Genomic DNA, 23,974 nt, shown 5'->3' on the forward strand with positions numbered 1-23,974 from the left:
TAAGATGGCCTTGTACCTTTCCCCAGATTTGTGCTTCTCTAATATCACTTCCCTGACTTAGATAGATAGATAGATAGATAGATACTTTATTCATCCCCATGGGGAAATTCAACTTTTTTTCCAATGTCCCATACACTTGTTGTAGCAAAACTAATTACATACAATACTTAACTCAGTAAAAAATATGATAAGCATCTAAATCACTATCTCAAAAAGCATTAATAATAGCTTTTAAAAAGTTCTTAAGTCCTGGCGGTAGAATTGTAAAGCCTAATGGCATTGGGGAGTATTGACCTCTTCATCCTGTCTGAGGAGCATTGCATCGATAGTAACCTGTCGCTGAAACTGCTTCTCTGTCTCTGGATGGTGCTATGTAGAGGATGTTCAGAGTTATCCATAATTGACCGTAGCCTACTCAGCGCCCTTCGCTCAGCTACCGATGTTAAACACTCCAGTACTTTGCCCACGACAGAGCCCGCCTTCCTTACCAGCTTATTGAGACGTGAGGCATCCCTCTTCTTAATGCTTCCTCCCCAACACGCCACCACAAAGAAGAGGGCGCTCTCCACAACTGACCTATAGAACATCTTCAGCATCTCACTACAGATATTGAATGACGCCAACCTTCTAAGGAAGTACAGTCGACTCTGTGCCTTCCTGCACAAGGCATCTGTGTTGGCAGTCCAGTCTAGCTTCTCGTCTAACTGTACTCCCAGATACTTGTAGGTCTTAACCTGCTCCACACATTCTCCATTAATGATCACTGGCTCAATATGAGGCCTAGATCTCCTAAAGTCCACCACCATCTCCTTGGTCTTGGTGATATTGAGACGCAGGTAGTTTGAGTTGCACCATATCACAAAGTCCTGTATCAGTTTCCTATACTCCTCCTCCTGTCCATTCCTGACACACCCCACTATGGCCGTGTCATCAGCGAACTTCTGCACATGGCAGGACTCCGAGTTATATTGGAAGTCTGATGTGTACAGGGTGAACAGGACCGGAGAGAGTACGGTTCCCTGCGGCGCCCCTGTGCTGCTGACCACCGTGTCAGACCTACAGTCTCCCAACCGCACTTACTGAGGTCTATCTGTCAAGTAGTCCACTATCCAATCCACCATGTGAGAGTCTACTCCCATCTCCGTTAGTTTGTGCCTTAAGATCTTGGGCTGGATGGTGTTAAAGGCACTAGAGAAGTCAAGGAATGTAATCCTCACAGCACAACTGACCCCCTCTAGGTGAGAGAGTGATTTGTGCAGCAAATACGTGATAGCATCCTCCACTCCCACCTTCTCCTTATACGCAAACTGAAGAGGATCCTGGGCGTGCCTGGTTTGTGGCCTCAGATTCTGTATTATCAGCCACTCCATGGTCTTCATAACGTGCGACGTCAAGGCAACAGGTCTGAAGTCATTCAACTCCTTTGGTTGTGGTTTCTTCGGTACCGGGACAATACAGGATGTTTTCCACTGTCCGGGTACTCTTCTCTGCTCCAGGCTCATGTTGAAGATGCGCTGTAGTGGTTCTCCCAGCTCAGTCGCACAGGCCCTCAGTAATCGTGGGGAAACTCCATCCGGTCCAGCCGCCTTGCTGGTACAGATCTTCCTCAGTTGACCTTCCACCTGTGCAGCCGTAATCCTGGGCGTGGGCAAGGTCTCCTGTGAGTGGCTATTTTCCTGTGAGGGAAATAAGCCTGGTGTGGATTTCTGCGGTGAGGATGAGATTGAGCTGTCGAACCTGTTGAAGAAGTTGTTCAGCTGGTTCGCTTTCTCCACATCTCCACTTATGTTCACCCCCCGCTTTGCACCGCATCCGGTGATGATCTTCATCCCATCCCACACCTCCTTCATGCTTTTTTTCTGCAGCTTTTGTTCTAGCTTCCTCCTATACTGCTCCTTTGCCCCCCTTATCTGTACTCTGAGTTCCTTCTGAACTCTTTTAAGTTCCAACCAATCACCATCTTTAAAGGCCCTCTTCTTCTGGTTTAGGAGGCCTTTGATGTGACTAGTGATCCAGGGCTTATTATTGGGATAGCAGCAAACAGTTCTAACAGGGACAACTGCATCCACACAAAAGTTAATATAGTCCGTTGTGCATTCAGTGACCTCCTCAACGCCCCCACAGAGCCCCCCTTGCAGTACATCCCAGTTAGTAGTACCGAAGCAGTCTCTCAGGGCCTGTTCAGCTTCAGGAGTCCACTTCCTAAAAGAGCGTGTGGTAGTGGGATGCCTCATCACAATTGATTTATATCTGGGCTGTAACAAAGGTAATATGGCCTCATACTCACGGCGATCAGCTCAATATCTCTTTCACAAACGGAGATCTTTGTACTCACATGCCCAGGGTTACACCATCTTTCGTTAATATAGACAGCGAGTCCCCCTTTCTTCTTCCCACACTTTTTGGCATCTCTGTCAAACCTTGCCGTAGTAAAACCAGGTAATTCTACATTTACATCCGGGATGTTAGCCGTCAACCATGTTTCGGAAAAACACAATAAACTGCATTCCTTGTATTCTTTAACATTCCTTACTAGTGAGGCTAGCTCATCCAATTTATTTGGCAGCGAGTTCACGTTCCCCATAATGACCGAAGGAACAGCAGGTTTATAACGCCTCTTCATCTCCGTCCACTTATCCCTGCGCAGTTTTCCAGCCCTGGAGCCGCGGAACCTCCGTTTAATTTCGTTCGGGATCTGGATCTGTTGCGCAACACTGACTTGCCCCTTTCTCAGCGCAAGTAGCTGGTTTCTCGAATACAACTTTCTCTCCATCTCAATATTAAATAAATACTAAACATCACACTATGACTAAAAAAAGAAAGAAACAACCTAAAAAAGAATAATCAATTTATCAAATCTCGGGAGCAGCTGGAAAAGGCTGCCGCTCAGGTCGGCGCCGGAAGTAGTGTCTTGAATGCTCTTTTGTCTTCATTTTGGTTTGGTCTGATGAAAATCTACCATACTAATAGACCTTATAGAGAGAGGGGGTATTTATTTATTCTTATGAATTCATTGAAAGCAGGTGAGCCTCCAGTTTTCTACATCAACAAATTGGGTGAGTTGTTAAAGATAGAGTAGTAATTTTGAAGGGGGTTAATATTCTTCCAGTCTCACAATTTGTTTTTAATTTTTAGTAAATTGTTGACAGGTTTTGAAATTTTCCGTTTCTATTTAACATGATGCACAATGTTTTGCAGATGGCTCAAAAATCCTACTTCAATATATTTCAAATTTAGAAAATGAGACAGTAAAACGTGAAAATAGTTGTGGGGGCTGAATACTTTTTCAAGGCACTCTATATTTTTACATTACCATTCATTACCATTTAAAAGTTAAAGCAATATTCCAAGCTGTCACAAAGAAGATCCTCCTGAAGCTCACAAGTTTGTGAAACTGATGATTAATCATGGAAAATAACAGTTCCCATATTCTCTAAAAAAAAAAGTGAATTACATCGTTAAAAATAATAGTAATTTTTATAGTACAGTATGCCCCTTTTCGGTCAGAGGTTCCTAACCTCGGGTCCACAGACCCTTTGCTTAATGGTTTTGGTCCATAATAAAGGTTGGGCACGAGTACTTTAGATGAAGTTATACTAATTAAGATTTTCCAATTTTGAGGCAAATCACAGAATTACCTTATGTTGTTTTTCACCATTTAAAAATGTCTTACTTTTTTTTTTGCAATTTGCTTTCTGGTTTTATACCTACTAAGACTCCTAACTAATATAGGACATCCAGTGTGATCATTAGAACTCAGAGTAAGCAAAGTTAGAGGAAATGGTAATTTCACAAAAGAAGCACACAATAAGTACATAGGTGTTAGCCTTTACTTTATAAAGATATATTAAACAAGTACATGCAATTTTCATAAACAGACAGAGAAAATATAGTTACTCTATAATGCAGTGGCAAAGGCAGAAGCCTGGGGCAGGTCCACAGGTTACTAGATCAATTTCTAAATCACAGATGGTACTTGGTACAGAAATATCAATACACTATAATGACTGAAGATGAAAGACTAGGACAATTGCCAATTCCCAATTCTAATATTATGAACATGAAATTCTGAAAACATCTGTGGAGGAGGGAAGGTAAGTTTGAGGCTTAACAGTTAAAAAAAACATAATAATGCAGAAATTTTTTTTAAAAATCTCAAGTAGAAAGGATAAAAAGAGCATAATAGAAGCCAAGCAACACATACAAAATGCTGGTGGAACGCAGCAGGCCAGGCAGCATCTATAGGGAGAAGCACTGTCGACGTTTCGGGCCGAGACCCTTCGTCAGGACAATAGAAGCCAATATCCATTACTTCTCTCATCAAACAAAACCATTGCCTAGGTATCTTTACAAATGATTCATTGAATGAAAAATACAATGGGCAAAATATATTAAATTAGACATATAGATAGGGTATTTGAATGTATAATGGATTAAAGGAAGTTATTCATAGAAGTGGATATTTCTTTTCAAAATATTTGTGAGACCGTATCACTAACAACTTCATATATTCCAAGAAAATAATATCGCATTGAAAATTTCAGATCATTTATAATGAATTCTATTACTTTTTTAAGATCAGGCTGTAGCTGATCTAGATTTTGACTGATAAGATTTATTCTGACTTTACTGTGGATCAAAGATAGCCAAGTAATCATTCTCATTATAGATCATTATAACCATTTAGCTACAAATGGATTTTTAGCAAAGCATTTAAGACAGTGTCATGACCAATAACTTTTACTACATATGACACTTTCAGGATTACTTTAATGTCCAGTGCAATAAATCAATATTTCTCTAGCTACTGGCATCAATGATAAGGATTTCAGACCTAAACAGTTAAGAATCTCAACAACATAGGTTAAGCTGCCTCTCCATTTCAAGCCTCTTCTAATTAGTATACTGAGTTCTATTGGTTACATTAATTTTCCAAATTCACAAGTTGCATTTTCAAAGCAATATTATCAGAGTCAATGGTATCCTAGCAATCCTTTCAAAGTCACATCTATATGACACGCTCAAGCAAGGGAGAATAACGTTTATTCAGCTTCCTTGAAATAGCAGGTGTAATATCCTTGTAACAAGATGTGAGGAAAAAATATAACATAGTGCAGATATTCCCAGCCTGGAGTGAGCATGACACAGAAAAACTAACAGCTATTCTGATCAGAACAGCAAAAGAATTTCTTACCTTGTCTAATACTCAAATTATGACAGGAGTATGTAGTTTCTGTAAGTGAAGACATACTTATTGATTCACAAGCATTTCCCATTTCATTCTTAAATGGGCTAAACCCCAGTGAATTGCTCCCTGAACTACCTCCAATGGAAAGCCTTTGACCCCTCACACCCCAACATTTTCCAGTGAGCTGTTGCTGTTCTGCCTGCCTCTGGCTCATTCTCCTTTTTCTTCTCCCCTCACACTACAGCACCAAGATCAAGAATAGTTCCTGCTGAAACTAACAAATTTCACTAGCTCCTGGTACACCACTCTTTGTAGATATAACCAATTAATAAGCAACTGTAAACATAAATCTGAATTAAGACAGAAAAATGCTAGAACCAACCTGATGAGTATTTCTGAACTTTGTTTTATTTCACGCTCCCAGCATTTGCAACTTAAGAATAAATAAGACCATAAGACATACAGTAGGAGCAGAATTAGGGCACTTGGCCCATCAAGTCTGCTCCGCAATTCAATCACGGCTGATCCCTTTTGCCCTCCTCAACCCCATTCCCTGGTCTTCTCCCCATAACCTTCGATGCCATGTCCAATCAAGAACCTAACCTTCGATGCCATGTCCAATCAAGAACCTATCAATCTCTGCCTTAACTACTCTCAACAACCTGGCCTCCACAGCTGCCTGTGATAACAAATTCCACAAGTTCACTACCCTCTGGCTAAAGAAATTTCTCTGCATCTCTGCTTTAAATGGACGTCCCTCTATCCTGAGGCTGTACCGTAAATAAATCAGCAATTACTCCAGAAATACTTGAAGATTCCTTTAAACAGTGTAGTGGGACTGGGGGTGCAAAGAATACTTTTCTTCCTATTGCCTAAATAATAGATGCTTCTTACATACTTGATACATAGATCCTCTCATTACAATTAACATTAAAGTAGCATACACTAATTTATGTCACAATTTGCATATAAACAGATAAAGTGATGGTACACCTATCACACGCTACAAATATATATCGACATCAGATGCCTAACTGGATGTTGATGCTATATGCCTTGTTCCAATTTATGTTCAAGGTCAAAATGTCTAGGTTCTTCAGCTGTAGCAAGAAAACAGTGATGTCAGTTGGAGTTTTCTTCGACCTGAAACTTTATTAGGTGTAGAGACCTTATGGAAGACTTTGGGACTTACTTTCAACTGACTATACAGCAAGTGGCCTTACCTGTGTTTAGTCTCTCCTGCTAGTGATATATACACACAAGGAAATGGTAATCATATTGTCATATATTAGCAGGCCTTTTGTCCCATTTAATCTTCAAGCACACATTCAAAGTAGTCCAACTCAAATCTCATGTTACTTTCACCAATTTTCCATCTACTCTCCCAGATTTGACAACTTGACTATATATTGGGTAAAATTACAGTAGCCAATTAAGCAAAAAACCTGACACCTTTGGAGTGTCTGAGGAAAGTGGGAGAAACCAATGTGGACAAGTATAAGGATGCAAAGACAGGAGCAGAAGTCATAATTAACCAGGTGATTAGAGCTGTGAAGGATCATCTCTGTTAGTGATACTGGTGAATTTGATTCCACAACTACTACAGAACCAGGCTGCTTCATAATTATCATCTCCTGAGTTTTTATCAACTTAGCATTAGACATTAAGTATAAAAGGAGGGATTTGAGATAATGCATGAATTGTTCTTGTTAAAGGAAGAAATTGAACAGACCCCAATAAATTACTGTCAGAGTTACTGATGCAGCATTAAAATCAAGTCATCACCATATCCAGAGATATTATCAACTGATATATTGTCTGAAATGGAAATTCAGAAAAGATGCAGTTCCTGGAAATCCAAAATTTTAAAAATGCTGAAAATATTTAGTACATCAGCCTTCATCTGGAGGACGAGAAACAGAATTGATTTTTCCAGTCAAAGACCCTTTGTCAGGACAGGAAAGAAGTTACAGAGTGATGGGAAAGGTGGGATGTGTCTGAAAGAATAAACTGAGCTAACCACTGGGATAAGCTGTAAATAACTTTATCTACAACATCTTGTACAACTGCAACATAGCATCCCAGCAACCAGATTGACTGATGAAGACCAGCATGCCAATATCCCTTTTCAACACTGTTTATCTGTGATCCCAATTTTTGGAAACCATTTACTTGTACTTCAATGTCCCTCTGTTCTACAACACTTTCCAGGATACTACTGTTTACTACGAAAGATCTGACTTCCCAAAATGCAACACCTTGACTTAACCAAATTCAACTCCATTTGCCACTTACCCAGATGATCAAGATCCCTAAGTAAATCTTGACAATCATCTTTACTGTCATCAGCAAACTTATTAATCATGCCTTGTACTTTCTCATCTAACTCCACCCCATATAAACCCCTTGCTCTGGGGAGATGCCAATCAATATATGGGAAGTTAAAATCTCCCACCACGACAAATCTCCCACACCGGATCTCTTCATGATTTTTATAAATGACCTTGATGAGGAAGTGGAGGGATGGGATAGTAAATTTGCTGATGACACAAAGGTTGGGGGCATTGTGGATAGTGTGGAGGGCTGTCAGAGGTTACAGCGGGACATTGATAGGATGCAAAACTGGGCTGAGAAGTGGCAGATGGAGTTCAACCCAGATAAGTGTGAGGTGGTTCATTTTGGTAGGTCAAATATGATGGCAGAATATAGTATTAATGGTAAGACTCTTGGCAGTGTGGAGGATCAGAGGGATCTTGGGGTCCAAGTCCATAGGACACTCAAAGCTGCTGCACAGGTTGACTCTGTGGTTTAGAAGTGCATTGGCCTTCATCAATCGTGGCATTGAGTTTAAGAGCCGAGAGGCAATGTTGCAGCTATATAGGACCCTGGTCAGACCCCACTTGGAGTACTTGTTCAATTCTGGTCGCCTCACTACAGGAAGGACATGGAAACTATAGGAAGGATGCAGAGGAGATTTACAAGGATGTTGCCTGGATTGGGGAGCATGCCTTATGAAAATAGGTTGAGTGAACTCAGCCTTTTCTCCTTGGGGCAACGGAGGATGAGAGGTGACCAGACAGAGGTGTACAAGATGATGAAAGGCATTGATTGTGTGGATAGTCAGAGGCTTTTTCCCAGCATGAGAGGGCATAGTTTTAAGCTTGGAAGTAGGTACAGAGATGTCAAGGGTAAGTTTTTTTTTTAAAATGCAGAGAGTGGTGAGTGCATGGAATGGGCTGCCAGCGGCAGCGGTAGAGGCAGGAACGATAGGGTTTTTTAAGAGACTCCTGGATAGGTACATGGAGCTTAGAAAAATAGAGGGCTATGGGTAAGCCTAGGCAATTTCTAAAGTAAGGGCATGTTCGGCACTGCTTTGTGGGCCGAAGGGCCTGTATTGTGCTGTAGGTTTTCTATGTTTCTAACCCTGTTATTATTACACCTTTCCAGAATCTGTCTCTCTATCTGCTCCTCTATGTCCCTGTTACTATTGGGGTCTTTATATTAAAAAAAACACCCAGTGGAGTTATTGACCCCTTCTGTTTCTAACTTCCATCCACAGAGACTCAGTAGACAAACCCTCCATGACTTCCTCCTTTTCTGCAGCCATGACACTATCTCTGATCAACAGTGCCATGCCCCCACCTCTTTTGCCTCCCTCCCTGTCATTTCTTAAACATCTGCAGCCTAGCACTCTAAGTAGCCATTCCTACCCCGAACCATCCAAGTCTCTGTAATGGCCACAACATCATAGCTCCAAGTACTGATCCATGCTCTAAGCTCATCCACCTTGTTCATGATGATTCTCGCATTGAAAGAGACATCTCAAACCATCAGTCTGAGCGCATCCCTTCTCTATCACCTGCCTATCCTCCCTCTCGCATTGTCTCCAAGCTTTCTCTATTTGTGAGCCAACAGCCCCTTCCTCTGTCTCTTCAGTTCAGTTCCCACCCCCCAGCATTTCTAGTTTAAACCGTCCCCAATAGCCATAGCAAACCTCCCTGCCAGGATATTGATCCCCCGTGGATTCACACCTGCCCCAAAAGAGGTCCCAATGACCTTGAAATCTAAATCCCTGCCCCTGCTCCAATCCCTCAGCCACGCGTTTATCCTCATTTCACTCTATTCCTATACTCACTGTTGCGTGGCACAGGCAGTAATCCCAAGATTACTACCTTTAAGGCCCTGAACTTTGAGGCCCTCAACTTCCTTCCTAACTCCCTGTACGTAGTCTGTTTTCAGGACCTCCTACCCATGTCATTGGTACCAATATGTACACGACCTCTAGCTGTTCACCTTCCCACTACAGGATACCATGGACGCAATCAGAAACATCCCAGACCCTAGCACCCGGGAGGCAAACTACCATCCGTGTTTCTTTCCTGCATCCACAGAATCGCCTGTCTAATTATAGAGTTCCCTGTTACTGCTGCCTTCTTCCTTTCCCTACCCTTCTGAGCCACAGGGCCAGACTCTGTGCCAGAGGCAAGGCCACTGTTGCTTCCCCCAGGTAGGCCATTCTCCCCCAACAGTGCTCAAACAAGAGTACTCGTTGTTAAGGGGACAGCCACAGGAGTACTCTCTAGTATCTGACTCTTGCCCTTCCCTCTCCTGACTGTTACTCACTTATCTGTCTCCTGAGGCCCCAGTGTGACTACTTGCCTATAGCTCCTCTCGATCACCTCCTCACTTTCCCTGACCAGACGAAGGTCATCGAGCTGCAACTCCAGTTCCCTAACCTGGTCCCTAAAGAGCTGAAACTCGACGCACCTGGCACAGATGTGGTCCTCTGGGAGGCTGGAAGTCTCCCAGACTTCCCACATCTGAACCCAGCACAGAACACCGGCCTCACAGACATACTTCCTGTTTCTATTCTTCACAGATAACCTACCTGGCCTTGACCCATTATCACCAGAGCCCCGTTCAGCCAAAGCCCTCCTACTCGGTCGCCAGCTCTGTAAAGCTGTCTCCTTTTAAACTTCACGCTGGTCTAACTCGCTGACGTCCACGCGCTTGCGCAGTCATCCCTCAATCAAAACTTTTCACCTCACTTGGATGTTTTATGTTTTACAACATTGAATCACAGTGGATTTAATCTGGCTTTTTTTTGACACTGATCAACAGAAAAAGACTGCTTCATGCCAAAGCAAAAACAGATCTCTACAAAGTGATGTAAATTAATTACAAATATAAAAACACAAAATAATTGTTTGCATAAGTATTCACCCCCTTTAATATGACACACCAAATCATGACAGATGCAGCCAATCAGTCACATAATGGACATCACCTGGGTGTAGTCAGGTGCTTCAATTGACTGTAGTAAAAATACACCTATACAGTATCTGGAAGGGTCAACCACTGGCGAGTCTGTATCCTAGAAAAAACTACACCATTAAGACAAAAGAACACTCCAAGTAACTCCACGAAAAGGTAGTTGAAAATCCCAAGTCAGGAGATGGATGCAAAATAAATTTCCAAGTCACTGTATATCCCTTGGATGATTAAGTCAATCATCAAGAAATGAAAAGAATATGGCACAGCTATAAATCTGCCTAGAGCAGGCTGTCCTCAAAAATTGAGTGACCATACAAGAAGGAGCCTAGTGAGGGAGGCTACCAAGAGACCTATGACAACTCTGGAGGAGTTACAAGCCACTGGCTAAGATGGGAGAGACTGCACTACAACAACTGTTGCCCGGCTGCTTCACCAGTTGCAGCTTTATGGGAGAGTGGCAAAGAGAAAGCACTGTCTGGAAAAAAAAACTCAGATGAAATCTCAGCTAGACTTTGCCAGAAGGTATGTGGGAGACTCTGGAAGAAGTTTCTATGGTCTGATGAAACCAAAATTGTGCTTTTTGGCCATCAGACTAAATGCTAACACCACACACCATCAAAAACACACCATACCTACTATGAAGCATGGTGGTGGCTGCATCATGCTGTGAGGATGCTTAACTGCAACACGTCCTGGAAGACTTGTGAAGGTAAAGGGTGAAATGAATTCAGCAAAATACAGGGAAATCCTGATGCAGTCTGCAAGAGAACTGCGACTTGAGAGAAAACTTGTTTTCCAGCAAGACAATGACCCCAAGCATAAACCCAAAGCTACACAGGGATGGCTTAAAAACAAAGTTAATATCCTTGAGTGGCCAAGTCAGAGTCCAGACCTCAATCCAATTGAGAACTTGTGGCTAGTCTTGAAAAGGGCTGTTCAATCACAATCCCCATGCAATCAGACAGCCCCTAAGCAGTTTAATAAAGAATGGGAAAAATTGCAGTAGCCAGATGTGCAAAGTTGATGGAGATCTATCCACACAGACTCAAGGCAGTAATTGTTGCCACAGGTGCATCTACTCAATACTGACTTGAAGGGGGTGAGTAATTATGCAATCAATTATTCTGTGTTTAATAATTGTATACAATTCAGACCAATTTGTTGTCACTTTGACATGAAAGATTCTCTTCTATTGATCAATGTCAAAAAAGCCAAATTAAATCCACTATGATTCAATGTTGTAAAAGAATAAAACATGAAAACCTCTCCAAGGTGGGTGAATATTTTTACAGGCACTGTAGATGGCAAATAACAATGGACCTAGCACTGACTTGAGGCAGACATTTGCCAGAGAGTCATAGAGCAATGCTGCCCAGATACAAGCCCTTCAACCCAATGAGTCTATACCAACCACAGTGCCCACCCAGCTAGTATCAATTTCCTTCAGTTCAACCCATATTCCATGTAGCCTATCAAGCAGAACCTCAATAAAGGCATTACTGGTCCATACAGACCATATCTGCCAAACTGTCCTCATTAACCTCTTGGTTACTTCTTCAGAAAACACTTTCAAATTCGTAAGACATGATCTCTCACACACACAAAGCTGTGATGACTATCCCTGATCAATTCCCATCTTTTCAAGTGCACTTATATCTTATCCCCTCCAGTCACTTATCTACTAAGGATGTTAAGACTTGTTGGTCTACAGTTCTTTGGTTTTTCATTGCAGCCCTTCTTAAAGAGCAAGAAGATGTGCCCAGAAGGTCAGTTTTGGCATGTCCTCTACTCTTGGGGGGGGGGGGGTGGGGGGGGAGGGGAACTGAACAAATAGGCTATCTATTTGTTTAAGCATAACAGATATATGAAAGATACGGATACAAAAAACAACTTATCTGACAATATAGAATTCAATATGGAGTCCAGAAGCCTCAATGTGCCCAGACAGAAGATGAGCTGATGATCCTCAAGCTAGGAAAGGGGCTCATTACAACAGGTCCCCATTTTTTTGCTTTTTTCTCTGAAAGTGGATTGCATATTCAGCATGTCTTGTAACTCTGCATTTTGCAACTCCTGTAACCCTTTGTCTATGTTCTTAATTTCTAACTGCTCCAATTCACTAATTCACTCGGGCTTCTCCCCATAGTTACTCTGGTTTTACTTTATTGGAGACATTCTTCCTCCCCAGCTTCCCTTGTCTACCACCCAGTTTTGGCAAAGGGTCGTCAACTTGAAAGATTAACTCAATTCCCACAAATACACCTGGACCTGTTTAACATTTCCACCATTTTCCATATTTCTTTTACTTACTGAAAATTTAGATTCAGGCTAGTGCATCCATTCAATAGCAGTCTAGAACTACAGATTCAATTAACACCTAGAAAAATAAAGTTACACATAAAGTCATACTGTGGTCAAATTCTAATTGGACAACTCCAAATCTTACCAATAAACAAAGATACTGCCCCACAAGACGGAGATTTTACTGATTCTGCCACTTCATCAGTAGAAAGCTTCTCATAAGTCACTTTTATCAGGTCCTTGGGTTCTTCTTCCAGTTCGCACATGGTAACTGGAGAAAAGAGAGACATAATTTAACAAGTCGCGCCATCAGAATTCTGAATGGTCATTGAACCCATGGACACTACCTCACGTCTTTTGCATTACTTATTTTTTATAAGTATTTCCTATTGTAAATTATATTTTTTTAAAATTATGTATCACAACATACTGCTGCTGCAAAACAACAAATTTCACAACATATGCCAGTGATATTACACCAGATTCTGACTCTGACAAGCAGTAAATTTACCTATCTATTGCACTGACTTTTGAGCAAAGTTGTCCCTGTATACATTTTGGCATCAAGTTACTTCAGCAATGCAGAATCAATGAATAAATTAATTTAAAATATTTCCATGTATTTGTTCTGCATTTGTTCAGTAATAAACATAAATGATGCTCTATTTCTTGCATACTGTCATCCAAAAATACTTCTGTTTCTAAACAGTTTAATATATTGTTTAGCAAATTAATTTGCTGAGAGACAACAAAAACATGGGTAAAAAAATCCAATAGGAAACATTACAAGGATAAGTTCTTCATGCTGTATCTTAACACACCCAACATTAATGTGTGGTGCAAAAGATAAGAGCTTTGGGATGGAGAAGTATATTAAAATGAATTGAAGATTACTTATCACACAGAAGACAGGCAGGCAGAGTAAATGGCCCTTTTTCAGGCTTTAAGTCAGCCTAATAGTCATAGAGTAATACAGCACCAAAACAAGCCATTTGACCCAACTGGTCCATGCCAATCAAAGTATCCTTCCTGTTAGTCCTAGATGCCCACATCTGGCCCATAATCCTCCAAGCCCCTCCCCTCTTAAATGATGCAATTGTACCTGCCTCAACCAATTCCTCTGGCAGGTAGTTACCACCCTCTATGTAAATAAGTTACCTCTCAGGTTTCTTTTAAATCTCTCCCTCTTTTCTTGTGTCTGTACCCTCAAGCTTTGGACTAACCAATGCTGGGGAAAAGACTGTGACCGTCAACCTTATCCATACCCATCATTCCCCTGCACTACTGGAATAATGATCTAGTGTGCTCAACTTCTCCCTGTATCTCGGGCCCTGTAGTCAAGGCATAAATCTCTTCTGCACCCTCTCCAGCTTGACAATATCTGTCCTATAACAGGGTGACCAAACTGTACATAATACTGCAAGTGTAGCGTCACCAATGACTTGTGTAACTACAACTTAATGTCCCTACTCATAAACTTGATGCCTTGACTAATAAAGGTCAACATGCTAAATGCTTTTTTCTGCATGGCCACTTTCAGCGAACTGTGCATTTATATTCCCAGGTCCCTCTCTTCCACAACACTTATCTAAACCTATATAAGTCCTACCCTAGTTTGACCATCCAAGATGTATTACATTGAAACATGCAGTGAAATGCATCGTTTTGCATCAATGGCAAACACATTCCAAGGATGTGCTGGGGGCAGCCCACAAGTGGCTCCATGCTTCCAGCAACAACATAGCACAATTTATTAACCAAAACCTGTATGTCTTTGGAATGTGGGAGAAAACTGTAGCACTTAGAGGAAGCACACATGGTCAATGGGAAAACATGCAAACTTCTTACAGAGAGTGGTGGGAATTGAACCACAATCTTCCAATCACTGGCAGTGTGAAGCATTATGCTGAACATGATGCTGCTGTACCTCCATCTTTCCCCTAAGTTAGCTCTTCAAAAAGCTCCAAAAGATTTGTCAAACATGTCCTCCCATGCACAAAACCGTGCTGACTATTCCTGATCAGTGATGGTAAATCTTGCCACTTAGAATTTCCTCCAGTAACTTCCCCTGCAACTGAAGTCAGGCTCACCATCCTCCTGTTCCCTGGCCTATCCTTGCTACCTTTCTTGAACAATGAAACAACATTAGCCACCCTCTAGCTCCTGGAACTTCAATAGTGGAGAACAACAAAGCAGGTACTTCCACAAGGGCCTCCACAATTTCTTCCTATAAAGTCCAGATCAGACCTAAGGATTTGTCCACCACAATGTGGTTCAATGCGGCATATACCTCCTTCCTTATAATGTATAAATGATCCAATTCCTCTCTACTTATAAACTTTTGTTTTGGTATTCATGATATTCACCCAAGTAAGCACTGAGAATACCATGAATGTCAAAGCAATGGGGTTAAGCTAAAAAAAAAGAGACATTAAAAATCTCAGCCATCTACTAGGGCTCCACACATAGGCAGTCCTGATAGTTGTTAAGAGGACCTGGTCTCTATCTAGTCCCTCTTTCACTGTTAATATAACTGAAGAACCTCTCGGGATTATCTTTAACCCTGCCTGCCAAAGCCATCTCATATCCTCTTTTTGCCATCCCAATTTCCGTCTTAAGCATGGTCTCAAATTTTATGTTCATCATTCATATTCAGTGTACATTCATACTCAATTGTGTAAATGCTTGCTTCTTTTTCCTGACTAGTGTCTCCATACAAGACCATAAGACATAGGAGAAAATTAGGTTTCTTGACCATTGAGTCTGCACCATCATTTCAACCTACAGCACAGTACAGGCCCTTCGGCCCACAATGCTGTGCCGAACATTGACTTACTTTAGAAATTACCTAGGGTTACCCATAGCCCTCTACTTTTCTGAGCTCCATGTACCTATCCAGGAGTCTCTTAAAAGACCCCATTGTATCCACCTCCACCACTGTCCCTGGCAGCCCATTCCACACACTCACCACTCTCTTTCCTTAAAAAATTACCCCTGACATCTCCTCTGTACCTACTTCCAAGCACCTTAAGACTGTGCCCTCTCGTGTTAGCCATTTAAGCCCAGGGAAAAAGCCTCTGACTACCCACATGATCAATGCCTTATGACACCCCCCCCCCCACTATATCCCTTCATGCTCTGACCAACCTCTGCCTTAAATATCCATTAACACTTGGCCTTCACAGCTGCCTATAGCAATGAACTCCACAGATTCACCACTCTCTGGCTAAAGAAATTCCTCCTCATTTCTGTTCTAAAAGGACCCCACTTTATTCTGAGGCTGAGTCCTCTGGTCTTTGACCCACACACCACAGAAAACACCCTCTCCACATCCACTCCTCCAAGGCCTTTCACCATTTGATAAATTTCAATCAGGTCATCACTCATTCTTCTGCATTCTGGTGAATACAGGTCCAGAGCTAGCAAATGCTCTTCATTTGACAAGCCATTCAATCCTGGAATCATTTTTGTGAACCTCCTTTGAAACCTCTCTAGTTTCAGCACATCCTTTCTAAGATATGTCATCAGCTGGGGTTCCCCGAATTTGGTACGTTTACCTTTCACCCGATCAGGAACATGCTATGTTTTAGCTCTGAATATGACTGTTTTTAAAAGCCTCCCACTAGCTAACTGTTCCCTGTTTTTAAATAGAGACACATCACACAGTCATCCCCAGCTAGATTCTGCCTAATGCCCTCATGTGGATCTGTACTATCTTTGTCCACAACTATTTTAAAACTAATAGAATTGTGGTCACTAGACATAAGTGGTCCTCAACTGCCACTTCAGTGACGTGACCCATCCCATTCCCTAAGCAATGGTCCAGTATTGCTCCTTCCCAATTAAGGTTCTTCCAAATATTGTGTGGAAGCACTGAACAAATTCCATCACATCGAGGCCCCTTGCACTCTGAGTTGCTCAGACAATCAAGTCTCCCACTAGCATTACTCTGCTTTTCTCAAAATGACAGGCAATTCCTCAACATCAGCTCCTCAGGTTCCTGTTGATGACTGGGTGGGTCTATAATACAGCTATAACAAAGTGATCATTCCCTTCTCATTCCTACTTTTCTACCCAAATGGCCTCATTAGATGATCTCTCAAGAATATCTTCTCTAAGCACTGTTGTTACGTCCTCCCTTATCAAAAACGCAACACCCCTCCACTCTTAACTGTTCCTCTTTCATGCCTGAAGCATAAATATTCTAGAACATTGCACTACCAGTCCTGTCCTTCTCTCAGCCACATTTTTGCTATGGCCATGATATCCCAGTGCTGAGAGGAAATCCACACCATCAGTTCATCTGATTTGCTGTTAAGCTACATGCATTGAAATAGATACAACTAAAGCAGTGATTATATCTTCAATTTTACTATAACCATGGCTATCCCAATTGCTAGGCTTACACTCTTTGGTTGCTGCACGTACCCCTGTCTTATCATGGACTTCACTCTCTCAAATGACAACCCCCTATCAATCTAGTTTCAAACAGTGTTTGTGGCAAAAGGAAATATCCCGCTAGGATATTGGTCCTCCTCTGGTTCAAGTACAGGTTGTCTTTACCCCAGAAGAGATCTCAATGATCTAAGAACCGGAATTCCTGGCCCCCTGCACCAGATCCTCAGCCACATAGTTATCTGGCTTGTCTATCTATTCCTGGACTCAATAGCAGGTGGTACCAGGAGGAATCTGGCGATCACTATGCTTAAGGACTTGGTTTCTTATCTAACTCCCAATACTCATTCTACAGAACCTCATCTCTTGTACTACCCAAGTCGTTTGTACCAACGTATACAAAAACAGTGTATACGATGTATACAAAAGCACTTTGAAAAAAGCGGTCGCCAAGAATCTGGCAGAGTATGGCACACACAAAAAAAATACATAAACAGCTGACTGTTCACCCTCCTCTTCAAGAATTTTCTGCAGTCGCTCAGACCTTTCACCCTGGCACCCAGGAAGCAACACCCCATCAGGCATCTCTTCTGAGGCCACAGAATCTCCTGTCTGTCCCCATCACTATCACCTTGACTGACTGACTGCACCCTTCCAAAGGTATCCAAGTTTGCTGATGACACAAAAATAGGCAAGAGGTCGTGCTCTGATTTTAAAAAATATATGTATTTCTATTCCACAACATGACATTGATAGGTTGTGAGAATGGATAAAACCTTGGCAAATGGCATTTAATATGGGAAAGTATAAGTTCATGCACTTTGGCAAAATGAACCAAAGCACAGAGAGTACAGAGGTGTCTAGGTGTTCTTATGCAAAATACTCAAAAATTTGCATATAAATACAGCACATAGGAAAGCAAATTGCACATTGGCTGTTATTGCAGAGGGTTTGGGGATTGGAAATAGAAAAGTAATGTTGTTGTTATATGGGATGTTGATAAGGATATACCTAGAATACAACGTAAAGTTTGCACACCTAATTTAAGAAAAGATACACCATCATTGGAGACAGTCCAGAAGAGAGTTGCAACACTAATTATTGAATGGAAGGACCGTTCTTTAATGAACTAATAAAAAGCACTATACCTATATTGTCTGAGTTTGGAAGAAACAGTGGCGGTCTTGTTCAAACATAAAAGAAACATAATCGCATCTAAAATTCAGTATTGCTGAAATAACAAGGATGCTCAAAAGTGAAAAAGAAACATTATGATAATCTGGAAAAGTAGGTTATTTGTTTTAAAAAAGAAAAGTAACAACAAGGGCTTTCTTTGTAATCTGACATATCTTTTCACACTGAATGCAGACAAATTTATTTGGCAAAGACCTAAAAGTGAAGTTTACCATGTAAGGACAATTAATTTACTTTATGCTGCGCCAAGTTTGTGAGAGACTCGAGTTGAAACAGATATTCTGCAAGTTAAAAAAGGATAAATATGTTCCATTGTCAATGGTTAGATGCTGATGGAAGCTTCAAACATTATCCAGTCATTATCTAGATATACAAGCACTTCTATAAAATATTGAATAGTGAGGTAGAGCCCAAAAGGCTAAGCTCCAGATATGGATTTTTTCACAATTAATTTAACCTATCTTATTTATGCAGTAATCTGCTAAAATATTACTATAGAAATAACTGATTTGATGCGACATAAACACAAATATGATAACAATTGTGAAATTTATGCAAATATTGGTATTTATCTATTGTTTATGTTGCTGCAAGAAATGAACTTGCCTTATAGTTGACTTGTAGTCCTTGGATAAAGAGAATTTGCATTCCTCTCTATCCAATGTACAAAGGTGGTCAATACTCTACTCACCAATGCCACTTACAACAACGTTTGAATGAAAGTGATCATCTGAATGTTTCCAAAAGGTTAAACAAATTAACCATTTTTTCAGTGCTCTGTTACATTGATGTTAATGGAACTTTAATTTTGCATTATTTGGAAAAGCCATACACTGCTGACTCTAAAACCAGTACTTGCTGTTTATTTCTAATGAGACAAACTATAGAAAAGTTAATAGTGTGTGAATACACTATGAAGTTACCTCAGAAAGTAAGAATCGTACAATGTCATTGTGATAATTAAATAATACTAAATAGAATCAATTGGATAACATTATCAATACAGTCGTATCTTCATTTATCTTCCAGTTTAACACAAATTTCCACCGTTCATGTTTTTATACACACTGTTTGTATCTCTAAACCTGCTTCCCAATTCTTCTATTTGCCTTTTCTTCTGCATGCTTCTTAATTCTGGTGGTCTTCTCAATATGTATTATCATCCTTGCTCTTTTGTATTTTATTCACTTTAAAGGAGTCATGTACCATTCGAATTATAAACGGAAGCTAAAATGTGCACCATCTTTTTGCTTTTGAGTAAGAGTGTGTGAATTGACTTACACTGGAAGGGAGTGAGCAATTTTAAAATGGGTCATGATTAAAGATGCAATATTGTTCGAAGTTGCTACTAGAACCATAGAACACTACAGCACAGTACAGGCCCTTCAACCCTCCATGTTGTGCTGACCCATATAATCCTTTAAAAAAAAGTACTAAACCCACACTACCCCATAACCCTCCATTTTTCTTTCATCCATGTGCCTGTCCAAGAGGCTCTTAAATACCCCTAATGTTTTAACCTCCACCACCATCCCTGGCAAGTCATTCCAGGCACTCACAACCCTCTGTGCAAAAAAAACTTACCCCTGAAGTCTCCCCTAAACTTCCCTCCCTTAATTTTGTACATATGCCCTCTGGTGTTTGCTATTGGTGCCCTGGGTAACAGGTACTGACTATCCACCCTATCTATGCCTCTCATAATCTTGTAGACCTCTATCAAGTCCCCTCTCATTCTTCTATACTCCAAAGAGAAAAGTCCCAGCTCTGCTAATCTTGCTTCACATGACTTGTTCTCCAATCCAGGCAACATCCTGGTAAATCTCCTCTGCACCCTCTCCAAAGCTTCCACATCCTTCCTATAATGAGGTGACCAGAATTGAACACAATACTCTAAGTGCGGTCTCACCGGAGATTTGTAGAGTTGCAACATGACCTCTCTACTCTTGAACTCAATCCCCCTGTTAATGAAGCCTAGCATCCCATAGGCCTTCTTAACTACCCTATCAACCTGTGCAGCGACCTTGAGGGATATATGGATTTGAACCCCAAGGTCCCTTTGCTCATCCACACTTTTAAGTAATTCACCATTAATCCTGTACTCAGTCTTCTGGTTTGTCCTTCCAAAATGCATTACCTCACACTTGTCCGGAGTGAACTCCATCTGCCATTTTTCTGCCCAATTCTGCAACCTATCTATATCCTCTTGTAACCTTCGACCACCTACAGCTCCATCCACAACCCCTCCAATCTTTGTGTCATCCGCAAACTTACTCACCCATCCTTCCGCCTCTACATCCAGGTCATTCATAAAAATCACAAATAGCAGGGGTCCCAGGACAGTCCCAGTCCCTGCGGCACTCCACTAGTCACCGACCTCCAGGCAGAATACTTTCCTTTCAAAACTACCCTCTGCTTTCTTCCTTTAAGCCAATTTTTTATCCAAACAGCCAAGGCTCCACTTTTCCCATGCCTCATGACTTTCTGGATGAGTCTCTCATGAGGGACCTTGTCAAATGATACTAGTATCAGGGATGTGAACATTGTGTCTTATTAGGACAGGTTTGCTCTCCATAATAAAATGTCTTACAGCAGGTCAATTTTGGTGCTTTTCAGTTAATTTTTTTTTAACCCATGGAGATGTAACAAAACATTCTGCTGTTACATTCGAAGCAAAAACACTCTGTTCCAGATTCTTTAATCAATTCCTACTCTCTAACTTTTAGTTTTCTCTTCCTGTGAGGTACTTTTGCTTGAGGTACTTCCCTCCATTAAACCATAATCCCTAAACATATTAATTTAACCTGTGTCATGGTCTTCTAAGGAAAAGTTATGTCAGCATCAGCCATAGTTCTTTTAATCATGAGTTAACAGGTCATTTAGAATTATTGTCAAAAATAGGAAGGGAGTAATCACTCTGAAAGTATTCAATCGACTTCCCAATAGCAATAGAGACAGTGAGGAACAGATCAGGATGCAGATCTTAGAAAGGTGCAAAAATAACAGGGTTGTTGTCACAGGGGACTTCAACTTCCCCGATATTGATTGCTAGCTCCTTAGTGCAAAAGGCATGCATGGGCCAGAATTTATTAGGTGTGTCCAGAAAGGATTCCTAACACAATATGTAGACAGGATGAAAAATAGAAGGCCATGGGTAACCCTAGTAATTTCTAAGGTAGAGACATGTTCGGCACAACTTTGTGGGCCGAAGGGCCTGTATTGTACTGTAGGTTTATGTTTCTATGACATATTGGATTTGGTGCTATGCAATTAATCAGATCAGGTATCAGACCTCTCGGTAGGAGAGCATTTCAGAGACAATGACCACAAATCCCAGACCTTAGAGAGGGATAGAAGTAGACAGTATGGGACAGTATTTAATTGTAAGAGGGGGAATTATAATCAGTCAAGAACTGGGGAGTACATTGGGAGCAGATGTACTCAGGGAAATGTACAGCAGAAATGTGGAGGTTGTTTCGGGAGCACTTGCTGGGGGTTTTAGATAGGCTTGTCCCTTTGAGGCAGGTGAAGGAACCATGGCTGACAAGAGATGTGAAATATCTAGTCAAAAGGAAAAAAAGGAAGCAAGTAGCAGACTGGGCTCTAGAAAGTTGCAAGATAGCTGAAGAATGGACTTAGGAGTGTTAGAAGGGGCATGAGAAGGCCTTGGCAAGTAGAATTAAAGAAAGCCACAAGGTGTTCTACATGTATGTGAAGAACAAGAGGATGGCCAGAGTGAAGGTAGGACTGATCAGGGATTGTAGAGGAAACGTATGCCTGGACTCAGAGAGGTCCTTACTGAATACTGGATTCACCAGCAAGAGAAACTTTGATGTTTGTGAGGACAGCATAAAACAGGCAGGTATTCTTCAATATGTTGATGTTAAAACAGAGTATGTGCTCAAACATTTGAGCTACTCGAGTCATGAGGTAATGTTGCAGATCTATAAAATCCTAGTTAGACCACACTTAGAATATTGTGCTCAGTTCTGGTCGCCTCATTACAAGAAGGCTGTGAAAACTTTAGAGAGGGTGCAGAGGAGGTTTACCAGGATGCTACCTGGACAAAAGGGCATGTCTTATGAAGAAAGGCTGAGCGAGCTAGGGCCTTAATCTTTGGAGTGAAGGAGAATGAGAGATTGGCTAATAAGAGGCATAGAAAGGGTAGATAGCCAAATACATTTTTTCCAAGGCCCATAACGGCTAATCCGAGGGATTTTAAGGTGATTGGAGGAAAATATAAGAAGGATGTCAGAGGTAGATGGTGGGTGCAATGAATACCCTGGCAGGGGTGGTGATGGAGGCAGATGCATTAGGGGCATTTAAAAAACTCTTAAGATAGGCACATGGATGAGAGAAAAATGGGGGGGGGGGTATGAAGGAGGCAAGGGTTATATTGATCTTAAGAGTAGTGTTAAAAGGTCAGCATAAAATCATGGACCAAAGGGCCTGTATTGTGCTGGAATGTTCTACGTTTTATGTTTAAATAAATCTAGTGAAGATACTCAGAATGATTTCCTGGTTGCCTGAAAGTGAATGTGATATACCTCAAAGAATGGCAATGCCAATAACAGGATTCTGATACTTTTAAAACTTACTTTAACAGGTCATTCTGAATTTGTAACTTTAAAGTTTGCAAAATAAGAAGAAAATAAATATTGGTTATCAGACCACAGTACCATAAAATTTATATTATTCATCAGAAATACTCTGAAGTAAAGAATTAAGATAAAACAGAAAAATATTTGGTTTCACTACAAATATATATGGTTTCAAGGCAAATTGAATAAACATATGCTAATGATGCCACGTTAACAGCTTTATCATAATTAGGCATTTCGGCACGTGATGGCAGTAGTTTCACACAATAAGATGCCTGTAGGAAATACAAGCATGTGCCACAACATCAGTGAAAATGGAATTGGTATGCTTTTTTTGACACATCAGCCAGCAGTTTCTAATTGAAGTGCTAAAGGGCACATTTCCTCCCAATAAGACCTTATCAAATCTAAGGTTATAATCAGCGTGGGTCGTTTAACATCACTGTAACTTCAAGTTACAAGATCACAAGACATGGTGCAGTAGTAGACCATTCACCCATCTGATCCACTCTACCACTCAAGCATGGCTGCTTTTTTTTAAAAACACCATTCTTTCATCTTCTCCCTGTAACACTTAAACCCCGTACCAGTCAGAAACCTATCAGTCTCTGCCTTGAACACCCCCTTATGTCCACAATCCATCAGTGGCAACAAATTCCACAGATTTACCACCCTATTTTTAAAGACATTCATCTGTTTTAAAGGACATCCTTTTATTCTGAGTCTGTGCTCTTGAATCCTAGACTCTCCTATTAATGGAAACATCCTCTCCATGTTTACTCTATCCAGGCCGTTCAGTATCAAGTAGGTCTCAATGAATATTCTCCCCTCATCCTTCTGAACTTTATCGAACAGATGTCTAGAAACATAAAATGCTCTTCATTTGTTAAGCATTTCATTCCTGTGACCATTTTTGTGAATCTCCTCTGAACCTTCTCCAGGACCAGTAAATCTTTCCTTAGATGCTGTGCCCACAATTGCCACCTCTTTCCTCCATTCCAGTTCCAATTAAAAGTTTTCAACC

The 23,974-nt window shown here is 41.0% G+C and overlaps 1 protein-coding gene across 1 annotated transcript in view; it reads right to left on the reverse strand.

The window, feature by feature from the left end:
- Window positions 1-13,029, reverse strand: part of LOC140737767 (molybdopterin synthase catalytic subunit) — a 53,437-nt gene extending 40,408 nt beyond the window's left edge. The window contains exon 1 of the mRNA XM_073064397.1: window positions 12,909-13,029. Coding sequence (XP_072920498.1) covers window positions 12,909-13,029 — 121 coding nt within the window. The remainder of the gene's footprint in view (window positions 1-12,908) is intronic.
- Between the last annotated feature and the right edge of the window lie 10,945 nt (window positions 13,030-23,974).

The sequence above is a fragment of the Hemitrygon akajei genome, chromosome 13 (assembly GCF_048418815.1).
Source record: "Hemitrygon akajei chromosome 13, sHemAka1.3, whole genome shotgun sequence".
NCBI classification, from domain to species: domain Eukaryota; kingdom Metazoa; phylum Chordata; class Chondrichthyes; order Myliobatiformes; family Dasyatidae; genus Hemitrygon; species Hemitrygon akajei.